General features: G+C 47.2%; 1 protein-coding gene across 1 annotated transcript in view; it reads right to left on the bottom strand.

Moving 5' to 3' along the window:
* KIAA1549 (KIAA1549 ortholog) overlaps positions 1–22,784 on the bottom strand; it is a gene marked incomplete at its 5' end in the record, with an annotated part of 126,773 nt that overhangs the window by 62,565 nt on the left and 41,424 nt on the right. Inside the window, 3 exon segments of the mRNA XM_049782727.1 lie at positions 721–898; positions 2,292–2,380; positions 10,589–13,324. Coding sequence (XP_049638684.1) covers positions 721–898; positions 2,292–2,380; positions 10,589–13,324 — 3,003 coding nt within the window.

Consider the following 22,784-nt stretch of genomic DNA (forward strand, 5'->3'; position numbering starts at 1 on the left):
CAACAGACCTGCTATACTCTTGTTCTACCTTAATAGTCTTATCTTTGAAGAGCATAGTTTGAAATACTTGTAAACAAGATAACATGATGCTATATCAAAATAATACAAGAGGAGAAAGGGGTACCAATGCAACAAGCTATGGGTTAAAACTATTAAAATTCTACTATTCCATGTACTTTTGCACATGCTAATCATTTTCCACAATTGTAAAGTTATGTAAAGTTATTTTGGAGTTTCTGTCAAAATTTTTATAAAAACTTCAATAGTATATAAATTTTTTTGGGGGGAGCCACACCCAGCAGTGGTCATAAATTGCGCCTGGCTCAGGGGACCATATGGGATGCAGGGGATTGAACCTGTATCTGTCCTGTGTCAGCAGATACAAGGCAAATGCTCTACTGCTGTGCTACCATCTGGCCCCTCAATAGTATATTTAATTTTTTTTTTCTTTTTGGTTTTTGGGTCAAATCCAGCAGTGCTCAGGGGTTATTCCTAGCTCTGCACCCAGAAATTGCTGTTCACTCAGGGGACCATACAGTATGCCGGAATTAAACCACCATCAGTCCTGGGTCGGCCACGTGCAAGGCAAATGCCCTACCACTGTGCTATTTCTCTGGCCCTCGATAGTATATTTTTAAAAAACAATGTTCCCCATTTTTTTCAACCCTAAACTAAGAAATTCCTACTTGCCACTTTAAAATAGTTTAAACAGTTTCTCACCTGTTTGAACTTGGAATCTGGACTCTGGGACCAGGAAGGAAGGTTTCACAGCCAGGATTAAAGGAGTTCGATCACGTACCAGCTTACTATTTATAAGGGCATTTATGACAGATATTGCAGTATAAACAAAAGGTCCAGATGTTACCAGAAAAGTGAAGTCAGCAAACAATTCATAAACCTGAGAAAATAAATAAAAAACAAACATAGGAGCCATTAATTATAAAAACTGAGGTTACTAGAATCCAAACCTAAAGAAAGTTATTTTGAACCAAAAAATAGGAGCTGGTTTTAGAAGATGGGAAATCATTGAAATTTATTTCAGATACTGCTGTTACGTGCCTGTCAAACTTCTGGAGAAAGGAGAAAAAAAAAATAGAACACTTACAAGAGCAAGGCCAAAGAGAAAGAATAGCCACTGACAGGGCTGACGCGATAGCACAGTGGGTAGAGTCTTTGCCTTGCTTGTAGCTGACCCAGATACAACCTCTGAGTGACCCAAAATCCCTCAAAAAAAAAAAGCCAACAAGACATGAATAGTGAGTTATGGAAAGTTCCAGGTATTTTGTTGACTTTTAATTTTACTTTCAAAATGACTGAAAGTTTCAAAAAAAAATACAGAAAATGGCCATATACCCATTGTGTTTCTTTTAACCACTTACTAGGACTAGAGAGATAGCACAGCCTTGCATGTGGCTGACCTGGGTTCAATTTCTGGCATCCCATATGGTCCCCCGAGCCTGCCAGGAGCGATTTCTGAGCGTAGTAGAGTCAGGAGTAACCCATGAGCGCTGCTGAGTATGACCCCCCTCAAAAAAAAAAAAGCACTTTTTCTCATCAGTCTCAGCAGAGTAAAATGTGGTCCTGTCTGTGGTCTGGAAGGACTTTGAAGAAATGACATTGGAGTCAAAGGGCAAAGGCTGAGCTAGGAATCACCAGGAAGGGAGGAAAGAAAAGTTCCATCATCAGGACAGAGCAAGCAGGGTGCTTGCCTTGCACATAGTATACTTGATTTCAATCTCCAGCATCCCAGACAGTTCCCAAGCACTTCAAGGAGTGAAATTCCTAATTTCAGGACCAGGAGCAACTGCTGAGCATAGCCGGTATTTCTCACCCACACCCACACCAAAAAAAAAAGAAGAAGAAAATGTTCATTGATTAGAGCCTAGATGTGGCTGAGTGGCAGAGCACTTGCCTAGCACATATGAAGCCCTGCGTCAATACTTAACAGAAAAAAATTAAAAAAGGAAAAATAAAACGTATATATTACAGGATTACTTACCATGATAAAGAGTGGTAAACATCAGTAAGGGTATAATTGAGAATACCACAGTATATTTATTTAATTATTAATCACCATAGCTTATAAAATTGAAAAAAAAGTTAATGCAAAAACAGTTTATGTAATAATAACACAAAATTTTAGAAAGAAAAAAATATTAAGTTCTGCTTCCTCAATGGAACACCCTATAAGGAAGTTCTGCATCATGATGAAGCATCCTAAAAAAATGTCATTCATCAGTGACAGAGAACCTGGATCCAGCTCTCAGCAATCTCCAGGGCTGTGCACTCACCTTGAGCTCCACAGCTCGGTTGAAGTGGATTCGCAGCACCTCTTTGATGGACGTGATGATGTACTCCTGCACGGCTCTCCGGGCCAACACTGCAGAGCACAGTCGACCAGCAAGTGCAGTTAATGTCATGAGTAATATTATAGGCACTACTTTTCTTGGTGTTCTCTCTCTCTCTCTCTCTCTCTCTCTCTCTCTCTCTGTCTGTCTCTCTCTCTCTCTCTCTCTCACACACACACACACACACACACACCTCTTTTACTTTTTAGGCAGCATGGTTTGTAATACTCTTACTGAAAGGGTATCATACATATCACTTAACTTCCTTTCAGTTCCCAGTTGTTGTCCAGAGTGATCATTTCCAACTATTACTCCCTTCTCTGTCCTAACTACATTTTCTCCAGCATTTTTTGTGTGTGTGTGTGGTTTTTGGGTCACACCCGGCAGTGCTCAGGGGTTACTCCTGGCTCCATGCTCAGAAATTGCCCCTGGCAGGCACGGGGGACCATATGGGACGCCGGGATTTGAACCAATGACCTTCTGCATGAAAGGTAAACGCTTTACCTCCATGTTATCTCTCCGGTCCCTTCTCCAGCATTTCTATCATCTCAGGACATTATTCTCATACTACGGCTTTAGTTTTGACTTATATCCAACAGATAAGTGCTATCATTCTTTTTGTTTTATTTTGAGGCCACACCTGACTTCTAGCTCTGAGCTCAGAAACTACTCCTGGCAGGCTCAGGGGACCATATGGGATGCCAGGGATTAAATCTGGGTTGACTTCGTGCAAGGCAACATCCTACCTGCTATTCTATTGCTCCATCCTTAAGTGCTATCATTCCATATCATTTCTCTCCCTCTGACTCATTTCACTTAACACCATATTCTCCATGTCTATATATAAGCAAATTTCATGACTTCATTTTTTCTAAAGCTGCATAGTATTCCATTGCAAACTCAATTTTCAAAGGTAAGACCCACCACCCTACGATGCATCCAGGAGGATTGGAGCTGGATCAAGTGACCATGGCCAGGTGTCCCAATGGCTCATTAAGAAAACCCCCATCTCTATTGGTCCTGAAGGTGATACAGACACAGAAACCAGGGAATCACTTAGGGGAGGGGGAAACTGGAAGCACATCCAAAAAACTCAGGGTTTCTTCCTGGCTCTATTCTCAGGGATCATTCCTGATGGGGCTTAGGGAACCATGGGGTGTCAGGGGTCAAACCGAGGTCATTCACACATAAGGCGAACGCCTTAACCCCTATACTATCTCTCGGGTCCTCGAATCTCATTTTCTTTCTTTTTATATTGACAATGCTTTTTATAATTAATGTTTAATTGAATCGCCATCAGATACAATTACAAAGTTGATCATGATTAAATTTCAATCATACACTATTCCAATACCCATCCCTTCACCAGTGTACATTTCCTGCCACCAATGTTTCCGTTTCCCTCCGGTGTACACCCTTATCAACCCAACTTGCTTCTTATTTTTATCTAATAAAATAGACCAATTTTACTTTTAGTTATATGACTCTAATGGTACAGCACCAGAACTCTCTGCATTTTTTCCCTTTGATTTGCATAAAAGAACTTGGAGTGACTCAGAATCTCATATCTCAAGAGAAAATGTGTTTTTTCCTTTTTATTCTTTTTGTTCATTTTGTTTTGTTTAGTTTTGTTTTGTTTTGTTTTGGTCACACCCAGCAGTGCTCTAGGGTTACTCCTGACTCTACGCTCAGAAATCACTCCTGGCAGGCTTGAGGGACCATATGGGATGCTGGGATTCTGCATGCAAGGCATATTGCCCTACCTTCATGCTATCTCTCCGGCCTCATTTTTTGTTTTGTTCGGGCCACACCTTGAAGTCCTCAGGGTTTACTCCTGGAGAGCTCTGGAGACTATATGGGATGCTGGAGATTGAAGCCACGTCAGCCACTGACTAGCAAAGCAAATGCCCTACCCACTGTACTATCTGTTCCAGCCCTGAAGTCATTTCTTAAAAGATATTACTCGAATATTACTCAACAAATTAGGTGCCATTTTTGTTTATCAGAAGGTATATTACTCCATTTTTCAAATGACTGGGGAAATGATGATGACAACAACGATGATAATTACTCTGCATGCAACCAACCCTGGTTTGATCTCTGGCACCGCAGATAATCCCTCAGCATTACCACTTGTGGCTCCAAAGCACCCAGAAATAAAATAGCAGGAATACAAGGTTATCATAATTTCCATATATTGAAATTTGATGTAGAGAATAAAATGTTCCTTAAAAAAAGTCCAAGTAAGTTTAACTTTGCTTCCACATGTAAGAAATTACATTTTAAAACATGGCCTATGGGGACCGAAGCAATAGCACAGTGGATAGGGTGTTTGTCTTGACTACGCAGCAGACTAGGGTTCAATCCCCAGCATCCCATTAGGTCTCCAAGCCTGCCAGGAGTGATTTCTGAGTGCAGAGCCAGGAGTAACCCTGAGCAGCACTGGGTGTAGAACAAAAAAATAAACAAATGTGGCCTTCTCAACATGCAGAGCCCATGCCTAAAATGCACAAGTCCCCTGATACTTGATAACATATCCAAGCACCTAATGGCCTCCAAGTTCCACTGAAGTACCCTGCTTCCCACAGAAGAAGACCTGTTGAAATAAAATGGTCTGTTTTTCAAAGTTTCATAAACTATCCTGCCTCTATTTCCTCCCTATTACTTTATTTTACCTCTCCCATGAATGTCTCTGAATGCAAATGAGTAAAACTCATTTACTATTATTATCCAGTTTTCCATTTCCTGTGCTTAATTTTTAAAGAGATCTGCAGAGAAGAAGAAAAGTGTCTGCCATAGAGGCAGACTGGGAAGGGGGATGGCGGGAGAAGGACACTGGAAACTTTGGTGGCAGGAATTGAACACTGGTAAAGGGCTGGACAGTAGAACACTAGACTGAAACTCAACCATCAACAACTTTTTAACTCTATATCCCACAGTGATTCAATGAAAAGGAAAAAAAGTTGTTTGAAGATGGATCTCAAGCTAGAGATCCATCCAAGTACAAGTACTTGTCTTGCAAGTGGCAGCCCAGTGTTCTATTCCTGACAACCCATATGTTGCCCAAGCAACGCCAGGAATAATTCCTGAGTGTAGAGCCCAGAGTAACCCTGAGCACTGCTAGTGTGGCCCTAAAACAAAAACAAAAGGAGATGGATCTTGCATTACTTTAAGGGAAGGAGAAAAATAAGGGGGAAGAAAAGAGAAAGGCAGAGGGGCAGAGGGAGAGGGGAAAGGAAGGTCTCAAGAGTAATTGGGGTTGGGGGAGACAGAAACAAAGCCTGGGGCCCCATACAAGCTTCCTGGGGTGAAAATCCCCCAAGTAATAGTATCTGTGTCCCCCTCCACACCTCCACCTACTCTAACTGCTGTAAATTCCATCAGATAGTGCTGGGCGTACTGGGGATAAAAGTCTGGTGACATAAGCAGGTAAGTGCCATACAGCATTCCCCCAATCCCTGCATTTCCTCAGTCCAAGGCAGCTGAGTGACCTAAGCAGATGGAGACAAGGAGGGTGCGAAGGGGCACGTCAGGCAGGTGGAAGGTGGACAGGGCTGCCTCAGCACAAACTGAAATCAGGTATCAAGAAACTCCTACAATTGGGGCCCGGAGAGATAGCACAGCGGCGTTTGCCTTGCAAGCAGCCGATCCAGGACCAAAGGTGGTTGGTTCGAATCCCAGTGTCCCATATGGTCCCCCGTGCCTGCCAGGAGCTATTTCTGAGCAGACAGCCAGGAGTAACCCCTGAGCACCGCTGGGTGTGGCCCAAACACCAAAAAAAAAAAAAAAAGAAAGAAAGAAACTCCTACAATTGCCCTGGGCTGCAGAGGAGAGAATTTCCTTTCTCCATTACCTTCCTTCACAACCCACCATCACAAAAAGAAAAATCGGGGCCAGAGTGATAGCACAGTAATAGGGTGTTTGCCTTGCATGCTGCCAACTCGGGATGAACCCAGGTTCAGTTCCCAGCATCCCATATAGTCCCCTGAGCCTGCCAGGAGCAATTTCTGAGCACAGAGCCAGAAGTAACCCCTGAGTGAGCTGGGTGTATCTCCCCCTCCCCCCAAAAAAAACATTAGAGAAACAGAACTTGAATTTAGTGAAGATTTGAAATGGGTATCATTTCCTCTGGGCTGGAGGTCAGTAAAGGGTGGCACAATTTGACCAGGGCTCAGCAGCACAGAGACAGCCAAGAACATTTTCTGAGTCTACACAGACACTATAATGTTGCTGGACTGAGCACTGGCTTTGCATGGAGGAGGCCTAGTGAGGTTCATTCCCAGCATGGCACGTCCACCCAAGCATCACAACATGTAAGACAGGGACCAGAGCAATAGTACAGGGACTTGCCTTGCATGTAGCAGACCTGGGTTCCATCCCTAGCACCCCAGATGATCAACCAAGCCCATCAGAAGTGCAGATCCAGGAATAAGCCCTGAGCACCACCAGTATGGCCCAAAACAAAACAAAAATAAGCAATACAGCAGTATGGACTAAGGTACCACTCTACCCTGTCACTATATATATTGAACCCCAGGTTCAATTCCCGGCATCCCACATGATCTCCCAAGCACATGACCCCTGAGCACAGAATCCGAAGTAACCCCTGAGTGCTGCTGGGTGTGGCCCAAAAATAAAAATTAAAAAAAAAAAAAAGATGGGTACTTTGGGGCCAGAGCAATAGATAAAGCATTTGCCTTGCATATGGCAGACATGTGTTCAATCTCTGGGGTCCTATATAGTCCCCCAAACACTACCAAAACTAATTTCAAGATGCAAAGCCAGGAGAAATCCCTGAGCATCACTGGTTGTGGCCTAAAACCAAAAATAAATAATAAATAAATAAATAAGCAAGCTCCCAGCCATTGGCTCTCTATTGTCGCTGTCCTGTGATGATTCTGCAGGAAGAAAATGAAGTATAGGAAATGCTTCTTTCTCCACTGAACTAAAAAACTTCCCACTCTCACCCAGCTCCTTTATAAACAACACTCCCTAAAAATAGGCATTTACAATGCAGAATTGTAGACCTTCTCAGGTAACATTATCCCCAGCCTAATCCCACAGTCCCACAGTCCCACAGTCCAACAAGCTCCTTGACTCTCCCACATGGGAGACGCTCTATCTCCGCCCCGACTCATGTGCAGATCATGCTCTTCTCAACCCCTCTATGATAGTATAAGTCACTTGCCCAAAGGCTGTATCCATTTGGACCAAAGCTCCTGCATCTCTGAGACTCTTCACCAGCTCTGTTGTCTTTTTTTTTTTTTTTTTTTTTTGTGGTTTTTTGGGTCACACCCGGCAGTGCTCAGGGGTTATTCCTGGCTCCAGGCTCAGAAATTGCTCCTGGCAGGCACAGGGGACCATATGGGGCGCCGGGATTCGAACCGATGACCTCCTGCATGAAAGGCAAACGCCTTACCTCCATGCTATCTCTCCGGCCCCAGCTCTGTTGTCTTGACTTAGCTCCTGGAAGGACCTTGTCCTTTAACAGGAGGGCCTATCAGGCTGCTCAAGTCATCCCAAGATCCTCAGTGCTCAATAACAACAGGTGTCGTGATGAGCACGAGGTCCCTTCCTGAGGGGACCAGGAGAGCAAATTCCACACTCCCTCCTTTACCCACAGAGAAATGACCAGTTAAGTCTTCCACTTAACCTCCAGCTGGCTCTCCTATGTCTCTCCCCTTCACCCATTCTCCTTCTGTTTTCCTCAGCTCTGCCTCCATCTCACACTCTCTTGTATCCAAGTGTATGCTAAGAAGTCACAGGGTCTCTCTCTCTCTCTCTCTCTCTCTCTCTCTCTCTCTCCCCCCCCCGCCCCTTCTGTTTTCCTCAGCTCTGCCTCCACCCCACACTCTCTTGTATCCAAGTGTATGCTAAGAAGTCACAGGGTCTCTCTCTCTCTCTCTCTCTCTCTCTCTCTCTCTCTCTCTCTCTCTCTCTCTCTCTCTCTCTCTCTCTCTCTCCCTCCCTCCCTCCCTCCCTCCCTCCCTCCCTCCCTCCCTCCCTCTCTTTCTTTCTTTCCTGTACCCAGCAGCACTCGAGGGCTACCTAACTTCTGGCTCTGTGCTCAGAAATTTCTTGAGGCACGCTCAGGAGACTATATGAGATGCCGGGGGCCAAACATTTAGGGTCCCAGGTTGGCCACGCGCAAGGCAAATGCCCTACCACTGTGCTATCACTCCTGCCCCCAGAAGTCACAGGGTTTCTACTCAACTTGCTGTTTCTCGTGAAGAGCAAGTCGGCGAGCTCAACTGGACTCAGACATGCCATTCCCTGGCTCTGGTTTCCTGTGCTGGAACCTTGGCTCCTTGGCCAGTGAGTCAGACACAGGCCAGGAAGAAGATCAAAGTATGTGTCCTAATTCTGAGCATATTTAGTCATTCCATGTTTCTGTCCTTGGGAACCAAGTGACAATTGACAGGAACCGCAAGAGCAAAGTGCCCCAGCTCAGTGCAAAGAGACGCACATGAACTAGTGAGAAATCCCAGTCGTGCCCCTACATACCAGCCCACTGGCTTTGACTAAACATGATGACGATTAGTTGTGTCCTTTTCATCTGTGTATCCACTGGCTTCTGGGTGGCCCACTAAGACAAAACCTTTTCAGGGGACAGGGGAGACAGCACAGTGAGCAGGGCATTTACCTTGTTCACGGCTGATCTAGGTTGGATCCCCAGCATCCCACATGGTCCCCCGAGCCTGCCAGGAGTAACACCCGAGTGTTGCCAGATGTGTCCCCACCAAAAAAAATTATTTTGGTGATAGAGTTTCCCTGCTGTACTGGAAGGACAGGCCTCATAGTTAGAAAATGAGGCTCAGCAATGGGGTGTCTCTAAGTCCAGAGATGCTGGAGGGCTCTGAGACTATACTAAGTGGTGCTAGAGCATAAAGTAGATCATGTGACTCCAGGTATGGAATCTGGAATCCCACATATGCCAGGCATACTCTCTAGCTCCTGAGCAAAAACGACTAAGTTTAAAATCCTTCTTTTATTTTTTGAGGTTTGGGTCACGTATAACAATACACATAGACTTGCTTCTGGCTCTGTGTTCAGGGATCACTCCTAGTGGTGCTTGGGAGGATCATATGGGGTGCCAGGGATCCCAAAGGGGTCAGTTCCATGCAAGACAAGTGGCCTCCTTGCTGTACTATCTCTTCATCACCTAAATCTTTGTCTTATTGCTACTACTATTACGTAATATTTTGTGAGTGTTCCTTATGTGCTCTTGACCTAAGTATTTTATATGTACTAATGCATTTGGATCTCTCTCTCCTCTCATCTCTCTTCTCTCATCTCTGCTTCTGTCTCTCTGCTCTCTCTGTCTCTTGCTCGCTCGTTTTCTTTTACTCATTTTGACAGAAGTCTTCCAAATAGTACTCTAACGGTCTGGGGGTCACTCTCAGCAACACTCAGCCTGGTATTTTGAGCCTGGTATTCTGGGCTCAGGCAGCCATGCAGCAGTGGGGATTGAACTTGGAGATTTATCCAAGTGAGGCATACGTTCCAGTTCTGAGTCATTTCCCCTACCCTAATATATGTTTATCTTCTCAGTATGATGCAATAGAGTAAGAGTCTTTATCAGTGGAGGAAACTGAGGCTCAGAGGGGCTGAATGCACAGAAGATAAGCAGAGTGAAGGTTGCTACCCAAGCAGTGCCTGGGCTGAGAGCCCCATAGCATTCGACTGGGCCAGACCAAGCAGTGCTTGGGGGAACGTGCAATGCCTAAAACCAGGCCTCAAGCCCTGAGCTAGCTCACCAGCCCCACCCCCCAGCTGAAACTCTTCAATGATGCCCTAAGACCCAAGCATATGAGAAAAGCATTTGAGGGGCCAGAGTAATGGTGCAGCAGTAGGGTGTTTACCTTGCACATGGCTGACCTAGGACAAATCACTGTTTGATTCCCCCTGACATCCCATAAGCTCCCCCAAACCAGGAACAATTTCTGAGTGGATAGCCAAGAGTAACCCCTGAGGGTCACCAGGTGTGGTCCCAAAACAAAAGAGAAAAGCATACAGGGCCGAGTGATAGCACTGCAATAGGGCATTTGCCTGGCACGAGCCGACCCAGGACAAACCCATGTTCAATCCCTGGTATCCTATATGGTCCCCTGAGCCTGCTGAGAGCGATTTCTGAATATAGAGCCAAGAGTAACCCCTGAGCACTGCCCAAAAATAAACAAACTAAAAAAGCATCTGAGCCAGATCACCCCAAGCAGAAGAAGGAAAAAGATAAGCCTTACCAGTCGTGATCAAATAGGCGTCAGGCGCCGTGATGTCACACACATAGGGCGGCCTGGTGGTGAGCAGTGCTGGGGTATCGACCATGGCTTCAGGACTGGGGGTGTTCACTGGTCGAAGAGATGGCTTGGGGGATGCCGAGCTGCTTCCATGGGGATCTTGGCTCATTGGTTTGCTGCTCGAGGAGGGCTCAGCAGTGGTCAAATCGGGGACAGCACTGTTCCTGGCTGTGCCCAGTTCCACAGAGTTGTTCAAGGAGAAATGGGTGGGCACAGGTGACGGGCCCGCAAACGTTGGTTCAGCAGGCGGAGGGGTGGGACTTGTCTCAGAAACAAGCAAGGACACGATCAGCGGTGGGGGTGATGGAGACGGAGCTGAGACCCAGAGTGTGGTAGGTGGAATGACAGCGAAGAAAGAGGGAGTGGAAGGTACAAGAGTATCCTGGACCCCAAGACTGTCCTCAAAAGGAGTCGGGGCTGATAAAAGAGGGGATGGTGGTGGTGGTGGTGAAGCCGGTGCTGCAGACGAAATGAGCTGCATTCCCGGGGTCCCTGAGTTCTCAATGTCCAGGGCAGGTGTGAGGCCGGAGGGTATTGAACTGGCCAGGGCAGATGTGAGGCCAAAGGGTGTTGGACTAGGTCCTGTTGGCTCCAAGGAAATCGAGGGCAGCTCAAACCAGGAGGTGGCATCTGTGGCAATCAAGGTGGCAGGAGATGCAGAGCTTGTGACCTGTGGTACCACCTGGGACCATGAAGTCCAAGGCACCACAGGGAATTGGGGAGAAGTAGAGGGAATGCTGGAATGGGGGGAAACAGAGGAGGCCCCTAACAGGAGGGAGAGTGGTGTGTCAGAAAGCAAAACTGAGCTTGGCCAGAGCGAAGAGAAATCAGGGCTTGTGAAAGGAGAAGCAGAAGGCAGAGGGGCCTGCCAGGAGGCAGAGTGGGACCCTGAAAGTGGACCCCACAATGTGGAAATAGTCCAAGACGAGAAGGTGGCCACATCCCCATCCTCTCTGGAAGACACAACAGGGAGGACATGCCCAGAGGAGGGGACATTGCTCACAGGTCCCAGTGGTGCAGTAGACAAGGTGCTGGAAGCTGCCTCCCAGGTAACCGTTTCTTGCAGGGACACTTGGGAAGGATCCACGGCACCAGTTGATACAGGATCCAGGTCCCTGAGAGAAGGCCATGGCATGACTGTGTGTGCAGGGGATGGGATGGGCGCCTCCGGCACCTCGGCCCAGACAAAAGAGGACAGAGACACAGTGACCATGGTACTGAGAGGCCACAGCAGAGTGTCAGTGACAGAGGATATGGGAGACAGAGGGGTAAAGAGAGGGCCCTGGGATGAACCAGCGTGGACTGTGGGGACATGGGTCAGGCCACCCTCCACAGAGCTAAGGACACTGTTCCCTGATGCCATCATTGGCAGAGAAGAAACTGCCACAAGAGGCCTAGAGGGGAAAAGTGTGTTGAACCCCAGAGGTTCCTCTTCATAGTCGTCAAAGTCCACAGCACTGCTGCTGCTGCTTTGCAGAAACAGGCTACTACGACCATGAGGCAGGGCTGGGGACAGAGTCTCGAGCCCATCCCCTGACCCCATGTCCTTCTCTGTGATGCTCACAGCTGGACCAGGCCAAGAGGAAACCCCAGGGCAGGACACACAGCGGGTCCACAGGCTGAGCATCATTGTCTTTGCCGTGGCAGAGCTCAGTGTGTCCACAGGATTGGAGGGTAGAGCCAGGCCAGACCACTGTACCACTGGCTCAGGTGTCCGGCTGGGTAGAAGGGGGTGTGAGGATGCCTCAGCCCACAGGGCAGAAACGTCCACAAATGCTGCTGGAGTCGGGGACCAAGCCGATCCACTGGTGCTGGCAGGGATGGTGCTGGAAGAAAGGGCTACGGGAAACAGGGGAGCAGAGTGCAAAGTTCCAGAAGAGAAGGTCTCTCGCAGACTCAGACTCAGGGAGTGGGTCTCTGGGGCATGTCTGACGGTGCTTGTGGCCGGAGCAGCATCCCCAGAGGAGGTGGGGAACAGCTGTGAGGTTACATTGACCCCCGAAGATGGAATCACAGGAGACGGGGTGCTAAGCAGGGGGCTTCCCACTGTTCCAGAAGCCACACTCTCCAGCACAGTACTGCTGGGTTTGGGGCCATAGGTAGCCGTTGGAGAAAGCACCAAATCCCCAGGAGAAATTGGAACAATGCCCTCAGATATGGGGTGAACCAGCCATGACATGGTACGGGAAGGCTGTGGTGGTTCAGCAGTGGTAGCCAGCCACTGCTCTGGCCTGGGCAAGGCAACTGCCTCGTCCTTCTCATGCACAGACGTTTCGGGGAGAGCTGGCGTAAGAGTAGAGGTCCCCGTTTCTCTGAGCTGGCCTGGGGATCCAGCTGTAAGGGACGGCAGCGGAGAGGCCACTGGCGAGGCGGGCCAGTGGGCATCTGGCAGAAAGTTGTCCATCTCCTCCTCCTCGTTGTTCAAGAACACCTCGTTGCTGGCCACCCAGATGCTATGGTCCACTGGAGCCTGGACCCCAGCGCCCTGGCTAAACCAGGTGGTCTCTGTTGCAGAAGCGGACAGAGTGGGACTGGTGGGAGCAGAGCCACTGGCCTGGGACCCTGGAGGTGCAGGTGCTGTTAAGGCCACGAGTGCGGAGCCAGGCACAGAGTTCGGCTCCTGCAGAAGCTTGCGCAGGGATGTGGATGCCAGGCGGTGCTGGTCCAGGATCGGTTCCTCTGGGAGAAGAAGGATGCTGAGTTAGTTAGCAGCAGAGTCAGGAAAAGATATGAGGGACTGGAGCGATAGCACAGCGGCACAGCAGTAGGGCATTTGCCTTGTACGCAGCCAACCTGGGACAGACTCAGATTCAATCCCCGGCATCCCATATGGTCCCCCAGCCTGCCAGGAGCAATTTCTGAGCATAGAGCCAGGAGTAACCCCCTGAGCACTGCTGGGTGTGGCTAAATAAATAATGAAAATTGTTAATCTCAAAATATAATAAGCAATCTAGGATAAATAAGCAACCATTAAACACCTGAATTGAGGTTCAGTGAAGTGAGCGATAAAGAGAATGGAACAAAGGGGAGGTAAAAGAGGGTGGGAAAACACAAAAAGGAGGGGCTGGAGAGATATCATGGAGGTAAGGCGTTTGCCTCTCATGCAGAAGGTCATCGGTTCGAATCCCGGCGTCCCATATGGTCCCCCGTGCTTGCTAGGAGCAACTTCTGAGCATGGAGCCAGGAGTAACCCCTGAGCAACTGCCGGGTGAGACCCAAAAACCAAAAAAAAAAAAAAAAAAAAAAAAAAAAACACAAAAAGGATAAGAAACAGGAGAAAAGACAGAAGCAGCCAAAATACAGAGGGGAGGGCTAGAGTGATAGCAGAGCAGTAGGGTGTTCGCCTTGCACACTGCCAACCCAGGACAGACCCAGGTTCAATCCCTGGCATCCCATATGGTCCCCGAGCCTGCCAGCAGCGATTTCTGAGAGTAGAGCCAGGAGTAACTACTGAATGCACTGGGTGTGGCCCGAAACAATACACACACACACACACACACACACACACACACACACACACACACACACACACACACACACACACACACACACAGAGTATCCTGAGTTTTAAAGACATGATGAGAGCCGGGATGAAGCTCAGGGCTGGATGCTCTGCTCTCTTCACAAGTTCTCTGGGTTCCATCCCCAGCTGTACCCAAACCAACCATGAACAATGGAACAGAGGGACCCTGAGGGACACCATTCAAAGAGAAAGCAAAAGAATCCTCCCAAATTAGTAATAGACATGAGCTGTCCTCTCTCTCTACTCCTTACTCTTTGGGATGTGGGATCAGAATTCAGGAAGCCTGAGGAACCCTTCTGCTGATTTATTGATATTGCCCATGGTGCTAGGGATTGTCTGGGGCAGTCTCATGTCACCATGTGCCTTAGCCACCTACCCTCGCCCTCCTCTCTCTCCTTCCCTCCCTCTCTCCTCTCTCTGCCTCTCTGTCTCTGTCTCTCTCTCTCTCTCACTCTCTCTCTCTTGAGCCCTAATACATACAAGGGTCGGGCACTTCAAAAACTGAAAAAAATAAAAATAAAAAAAGACATGAGTCCTTCCAGTGAGGAAGACCAAGAAATTTCACACAAAACGAATCTTAATTGTTACTCCCTTCCCCCAACTTCCTGTCTCGCTCATCTTGAGAGGCAGACCTGCCCACATCTGGGAGAGGTCTTTGGTTTCCTGTTTTGCTCACCAGGAGGATAGAGGGGGAGAGATTCAGCAGTGGGGTTGAGAGAGGTGTCAGCAAGAGAGGTGGGTGGAAGAAACAAGTTGAAATGTCAGCTGAATAGAGCCGACTTCAAAGGTTAAAAGCTTAGGAGTCACACATGGTGGCTAGGGCCTGAATAAAGTTGATGTCTCGTGAAACCTGACTGCCAGTGGATCATTTCCTTGCCGCCACCCTATGACCCGCAGGCTGGAGGGGGTTGTAGGTGGATGGCCCCGGCAGACAGAGAAAGGCCTCTCTCCATCTCATACATCACCATCCAGGACTCTATAATTAATATGTTTTTCAACACCTACTATTTTTCATTAGATGGGGGGTATCAAACAGTGCTCAGCGGGCCCTGAGGCCTCTCATGATAATTCTAGGCTAGCCAAAGCTGATAATGCATCGTTCTTGGGTCCCATAATATTCCCACATGTGGTGGTTGAGGGGCCTCCAGGAGTGCCAGAGAAGGAACCACTGTACCATCTACCTGGCCTCCCAAGAGGAACAAACTTGTTTAAAAAAAAAAAAACAGGGCCAGAGAGATAGCATGGAGGTAGGGCGTTTGCCTTGCTTGCAGAAGGACAGTGGTTCGAATCCCTGCATCCCATATGGTCCCCTGAGCCTGCCAGGAATGATTTCTGAGCATAGAGCCAGGAGCAACCCCTGAGCACTGCTGGGTGTGACCCAAAAACAAACCAAAAAAAAGGGCCAGAGTGAGAGCACAACAGTGCTTCCCGAACGGAGCCAGGTTCAATTCCCAGCACCCCATATGGTGTCCCGAGCCTGCCAGGAGCGATTTCTGAGCACAGAGCCAGGAGTAACCCCTGGGTGCTGCTGGGTATGGCCCAAAAACAAAACAAAAAACAAGACATACTTTCACTCCTGGTTTGTTTCACAGATCAGCAAAGAGGAACTGTAAAGCCCATGAAAGGAAAAGAACAGCCTTCAGACCAGCGGGAGACCCTGTCCCAGAACTGGGAGCCAGGGAACAAAGAGATCAAAGCTGAGATGTCAAGGACCCTGAGATCTGGGTGACCACCAAGAAGACGGGCAACAAGGGGGTCAATTTCAGATAAAAGCAGCCCCACCAAAGCCTCTGAACACAGAGGGAAGATCTGAGGAGGAGGAGGAAAAGAATAAATCAGCAGTGGAACCACAGTGAGATCTAAGCCAAGGCTGACTAACGTCATAAATCAGAGGCTCTGACACCTTCCTTTTCGGGGGGTGGGTGAATTAATCAACACCCTCATTTGGAATTGACCCTTTTTAAATGAACATTAAAAAAAAAAAAAACACTCCCAATTGCAGCTCAGGGTGCTGCCACCTCTCTGGATTATACCCGTGGCACCACCTGGGGGGCGGAAGGCGGGGAGTGTCACTCATTTTTTTTCAGAAATCCTGGTATAGACGAACATTAATGAGACTATGTAAAGATGTAAGGTGTGAGATTATCAAAGACGTAAAACAGAATTAAAACTGCTCATCACACAGCCTAGACTAAACTGGATGGGGTGAGGGGGATGAGGGGGCACTCAGGCATCTATGAGCACCAGCAGAGATGAAATTCTGAATGAGCTAGACTAGAGCAACAGTACAAGGGTAGGGTGTTAGCTTCACATGTAGCCAACTGGGGTTCGATCACCAGCATCCCGTATGGTCACCACAATCCCTATCAGGAGTCATTTCTGAGCATAGAGCCCTGTGAGCTTGTTAGATTACACCAAAACAAATATTATCTCTGGTTTCTTTGAATCTGTTTATTTACAACTTGGTTTCACAAAAAACAAAGATCATCCCTGGTTCCTTTGTATATGTTTGTTTACAACTTGGTTTTACCCCAGAATAGAGATTTTCTTATATGTAAACTTGGGCGGGACTGGCTCAGGATAGCCTGAGTTATATGTCCTTACTCTGCCCTTACTGCCACACCTGGGGGTGGTCTCTGTACTCAATAAAAAACAACCGTTCTAGCAGGCAACTAGCTCTCCATAGAGGTAGAAGATTGCCAGACTACATATGTTTCTGGTCTGGATTATTTCGTGCAGCAACTCTGCTTTAGACTTGTTCACCTAGGGTTGGAGATATGGCATATGGGGTGATTTTATATGCATTAATGAGTAGGTCCAAACAACAAACACAAAAAGACAAAATTCCATGAAAAAAGTGTGTGCGGATATACTAACATTTATATGTGACATACATGGTTATAGGAATAAAATCGTTCTGATCAGTTCCATGAGCAAATGAAAATTATAAGCTTATATCCACCAAAAGCAGTTTACATTAAATTCTTTCTCTCTTTTTTTCTCTGATTTCATTCTGGGAATAGAATCCAGGACCTCATATCCAACAGACAAGCTCTCTACCACTGAGCTACATCCCAGACCAAAAGCTGCTTATTTGGGGGCCTGAGAGAGAGTACAGGGATAAGATATTTGCCTTACACATGGCCAACCTGGTTCAATCCTTAGTACTCCATATGTTCCCCTGAGCACTATCAGCAATGATGGCTGAGCAGAGCCAGGAATTGGCCTTGAGTACAGCAAGTATAACCCAAAAATCAAACACCTGCTTACTTGATCATTTGGGGAGAGAAGAGGTTAAAGAGTAAGTAATACCTGGGTTGAGCCAGAGCAATAGTGCAGTGGTAGGGTAGTGGGTAGGGTGCTTGCCTTGCTTGAAGCCAAACTGAACTAACGTGGAGGGAACTTGTTGTTGGGGCCCCACATCTGCCCCATAGCCCTGAACCTCTGAGGATTCTGAGTTGTTTTTGTCGCATTACTATTAAGCATGTGCTGTCTTTCCAGACAACCTGGATCTGGATTTCCTGTCTTGGTGCTTTGACAATTTACTGCTATGTGCAGTGTATGAATTAAAGTTAGGAGAAAGGACAGAAGTGATAGAAAAGTAGGGAGGGTGTTTGTCTTGCACATGGCCAAACTGGGTTTGATCCTTGGCATCCCATAGGGTTCCCCAAGTACTGCCAGGAATGATTCCTAGTGTAGAGCTAGGAGTAACCCCTGAGCAGCCCCAAAACCAAAAAGAAAGAAAAAGAAAGTGAGCCAAACACAACCTTACAAAGAAGCAAGTGGCAGCTGTTCTTTTCAACAGCAAAAGTTAAAGGGTTATAACTCGAAGACATCATAAAATCAACATTTGTCAAATGACATAACATATAGATTGACAGCATCCTTAAGGACAAATTAGTCTGCAGGTCTTTTTTCAAACGTTGCTATCATTTTTTATTTGTTTTTGGCAGCACTCAGGAGTTACTCCTGGCTCTATGCTCAGAAATCGCTCCTGGCAGGCTCGGGGGACCATATGGGATGCCGGGATTCAAACCATTGACCTTCTGCATGAAAGGCAAACGCCTTACCTCCATGCTATCTCTCCGGCCCCAAACTTTGCTATCATTTATCTGAAATATAAGATCTAAACAAAAGGATCCCTTTACCTCCCCCCCTTTTTTTTGTTTTTGTTTTTTGTTTGTTTGTTTTTGGGCCACACCCAAGAGCGCTCCAGGATTACTCCTGGCTCTGCTCACAGAAATTGCTCCTGGCAGGCTCAGGGGGCCATATGAGATGCCGGAGATCGAACCTGGGTCTGGCAAATGCCCTACTGTGCTATCACTCCAGCCCAATTTTCCCCTTTTTTTAAATAGGGGGGAGGTGCCAATTTGTGCTACACCTGGCTGTGCTCAGGGATTACTCCTGGCATGGTTTATGAGACCATATGGGATGCCAGGAATGAAACCTAGTCTTCCACATGCAAGGGAAGTGCCCTACCCTCTTTTCTCACATCCCGGGGGTCTGGGTTCCACATCTGGCATCACCTCCAGGAGTGATTCCCAAGTACAGAGTCAGCAGCATCACCAGGCATGACCCAAAAACCAAAATCAAACTAAAAAAGAAATCAGGGGACTGGAGCAATAGTACAATGGTTTTGCCTTATACAAGACAAACCTAATTCCATCAATCCTGGCATCCATCAGGAGTAATCTCAAGAGTGCAGAGCCAGTTTAAGCCCTGAGCACTGCCTGGTATGCGCCCCCCCCCAAAAAAAAAAGTTTAAGTTATGCCTAACTAATTTTCTTTCCCGGGGGACCATATGGATGGGATACCGGGATTCGAACTACCGTCCTTCTGCATGCAAGGCAAACGCCCTACCACTGTGCTATCTCTCCAGCCCCCTCTTTCTTTCTTTTAAGCCCTGGAGAATGAAAATGGCTCTGAGCAGACAGCAGCTAAACTGCCAGGGGATTTCCTCCTGGAGTTAATTCAGAGAGAGGTTAGGGAACCCCAGTGAGTCTCTGCCCCAGAGGCTCTAATTTCAAGCCCTAGAGATCAATTTTCAAGCTCCAAAGCATTGGCTCACTGCACAGGGAGAGGTTCACTGGGAATGCTCAGAAGATCCCAGCGCTGCAGATCTGAGCCTGCGCTCTGCTCAAGTTAGCAACGGGATCCTGCAAAGGCAGAGACGCTGCCAGCTGGTCTGGGGGTGGGTGGGCACCGCGTGGGCAGGTCTGCCAGGCGGCTGGCTGGAGGACTTCAGCAAACAATTTGGCTTCTCACCCCACCCACTCCCACCCACCCCCACTCCTCCATCCCACCTCAGTCCTTATTCACCACATTGTTATCTGACAGCAGGATGCAGGCGGATTCAGTGAATAAAAATTCAGCATTAAACTCATTGTCTATCTGAAATTCAACTATGAAGGACTCCGTAGATCACAATTTTTTCCATAAAATAAAATTTAAAAAAAATTCATCATTGAGGGTACAGAGAACACAGGGCCACCAAGGTGACCCTAAAGCAAATCATTGTGACAGATGACCTGTTCTGGTGGGGGGGGGCTTGTTGATGATAACAGGTGGGAGATGGGGTTAAAGGTACCTCTACTCTGCTCAGTTTTGCTGTAAATCTATTTTTCTTTGTTGTTGTTGTTGTTGTTGTTGTTGTTTGGTTTGATTTGGTTTTGGAGGGACACAAATGGCCATGTTAAGGGGGTTCTCCTAGTTCAGGGGACCATATGGGATGCTGGGGATTGAACCCAGGCTAGTTGCATACCAGGCAAGCACCCTCCCTACTGTCCTATCTCTCCAGTTCCTAAATGGCTCTTTAAAAAACTAAAAAAAAAGTCTTTGGGAAAAACAAAACTTTTCCAAAAACCATTATAGAAATGTCTGTTTCTTGCCCTTGTTAGTTCTTATACAAGCCAAATCATTTGATGCTTTATTTCTGGGTTTTGTTTTTTCAAGACAAGGGAGCAACAAGAAGGAATCAGATTTTTCACGTCTAATGTGTCCTGTAAAACCTTGGTTAATCCTCGTTTTGCAGAGGGATCAGAGAGTTTAAGCTGCTTGCTTTAAAACTGGCAGTCAGGGAAGAGCCAATCTTGAAAGGCCAATCTCAAAGGTTCTCTGCACCCAAACACCCTTGCTTAGCCATCCAGGCTCATTGAAGAAAGGAGACTGAAAACACACTGGGTTCTGTTCTCACACACACACACACACACACACACACACACACACACACACACACACACACAAATGGCCAATCTCAAAGGTTCTCTGCACCCCTGGGTTCTGTTCTGACTCACACACACACACACACACACACACACACACATACACACACACACAGCCAATCCCAAAGGTTCTCTGCACCCAAACACCCTTGCTTAGCCATCCAGGCTCATTGAAGAAAGGAGATTGAAAACACACTGGGTTCTGTTCTGACTGAGCTGGAAACACACACACACACACACACACACAGAATTACACACACACATACAGAATTACATACACACACACACACACACACACACATACACACACAGAATTCCATTACTGGGACATTTTTCTGCTCTGGGCAAGAACCACCCTGTCCACCGTCCACAGGACTGTGGGCTGAGACAAGGGAAAAGAAAACCTCGCCGCACCTCGCCGCAAAGTGCTGGCCTGGAAACCCAAGAACCACATCGTTAACCATCTTTCTCTCTCCAAGGAACCTTCGTTTTTGCTTTTGCTCAACTGCGGGAACTTTTCAAAGCGTGATGAGTCATCTCGACTCTTGGAGGATACTGCTTGCTTACAAAGCAGGGGTCCCTAATTCCTGAGTGTGGAAAACCAAGATAATTAACCCGATGACCCCAATTGGCAGATTCTCAGCAACTCAGCTACTCTAGCGTGGTGAGATTCTCAGGGTTGCTGCAGCAAGGTAGAAAGTATCCGTCCCCCTTCCTCTGGCTTCTCTTCCCCTGACCCACAGGCTTAAAAAACACTATTCTCCCCTTTCTTTCTCTGACCCCAACCTCCAACAGTAAACAAATACTTTCCAGCCAGCTCTACTGGGAGTGTGTGTTTATTATCCAACATCAAGATAAGTCAGACAGCTTGGGGAGAGACAAACCCGGGTTTAGGGTGCTTGCCTTGCATGCCTGGGAACCTGTTTCGATTCCTGGCACCACCCCCTCCACTGGGCATAGCCCTGAAGGCCCCCAAACAGTGCTGGAGTGGCCCTGTTGGTCCCTAATGGCCCAGCACCCGAGTGACACCACATCCTATCATGCCCTCACATGTTATACCCATTCTAATTGATGGGGAATAGCTAAAAAACTCACAAATATACAGAAAGACACACTTACAGAAACAACTCCTAGGTTAGAATGCATAATTGAAAGGAATAGTGACTTTTCTTTTTGAGCCACACCCGGTAGGGCTCGGGGTTCACTCCAGTCACAGTGGACCCTATGTGGTTTAAACTTTAGGGGAAAGAAACCAGGTTAGTCATTTGCAAGGCAAGCACCCTGCCCACTGTGCTATCTTTCTGGCCCCCTGAGAATACTAATTTTCATGTCTAGCATCCCTGGAACCCTTTACACACCTTGACTTCCCAGGTAGGAACCCTGTTTTGATTCCACAATTTTCAGATCCCTACTCTTACATTTCTTGATGGTTTCATCACATAGCGATGTCTCTCTCTAATGAGGAGAGTACACTCTTCAGTGCTGCATGTTTTCAAGCTTTAGCAAAGTAGAATAGAGCTCATTTACATGCCTCAGTTGAGCTATACTATCTTATTGGAAATGCAGAAAACAGTTGAATGAAAAAGAAAATATCAGGGGTCAGAGAAAAAGTCCAGTGGCTAGGGTTCCTGAAGAAGGGAGTTGCTTAGGGGTTCATTCCTGGCTTTGCACTCAGAAATCACTCCTAGCAGTACCTTGAGGATGATATGGAATGCTGAGGATCGAACCCCATCAGCCCTGTGCAAGAGAAACATTCTACCCTTTGTATCATCGCTTCTGGCCCCTCTAGAAAAAGATCTGCAGGCTACCAAAGACAAGACAAGAAAGCAGACAAGAGCAAGGAGATATGCCAACTCAACCTGAAATGGGGTTCTGGGCTGAATTTCCCACCAGAAAAAGAAAAATGGGAGCCTGCCAACAGTCTGATCCCAAGAGAATCTCAGTTCCAGGTTTGCCACAATGATGATGAAAGATGCTAACAGGGGCCAGAGGGATAGTACAGTCAATAGGACATTTGCTTTGCTTTTCCAACCAGGAGTTTTTCCTGGCATCTAATATGCCCTCCCACCCGAGTACCACCAGGAGTAATTCCTGAGTGTAGAATCAGAAGTTTCCTCTGAGTAGTGCCCTCCCCCAAATAAAAAGACATTAAATGAAAGACACTGGGTAAACGGTCTCAGGAACTCTGGGCATGGATTCTACAGTTTTGCTCAGCTCCCAGCTGAAATACCAACTGCTATGGCACAGTTACAGTTTGCCTCATTCAGTAGGGCTTGTTCTTGTAGCTTTGCCACCGATGTTTTGAACCAACGCCATGAGTGGTTCTATGCTACTGCAGAGATCTTTCTCTCTTTGCAAAGCACGCAACGAGAGTGAAGGGGGTGGTGCAGTTCAG

The sequence above is a fragment of the Suncus etruscus genome, chromosome 1, assembly GCF_024139225.1.
Source record: "Suncus etruscus isolate mSunEtr1 chromosome 1, mSunEtr1.pri.cur, whole genome shotgun sequence".
In the NCBI taxonomy this organism is placed as follows: Eukaryota; Metazoa; Chordata; class Mammalia; order Eulipotyphla; family Soricidae; genus Suncus; species Suncus etruscus.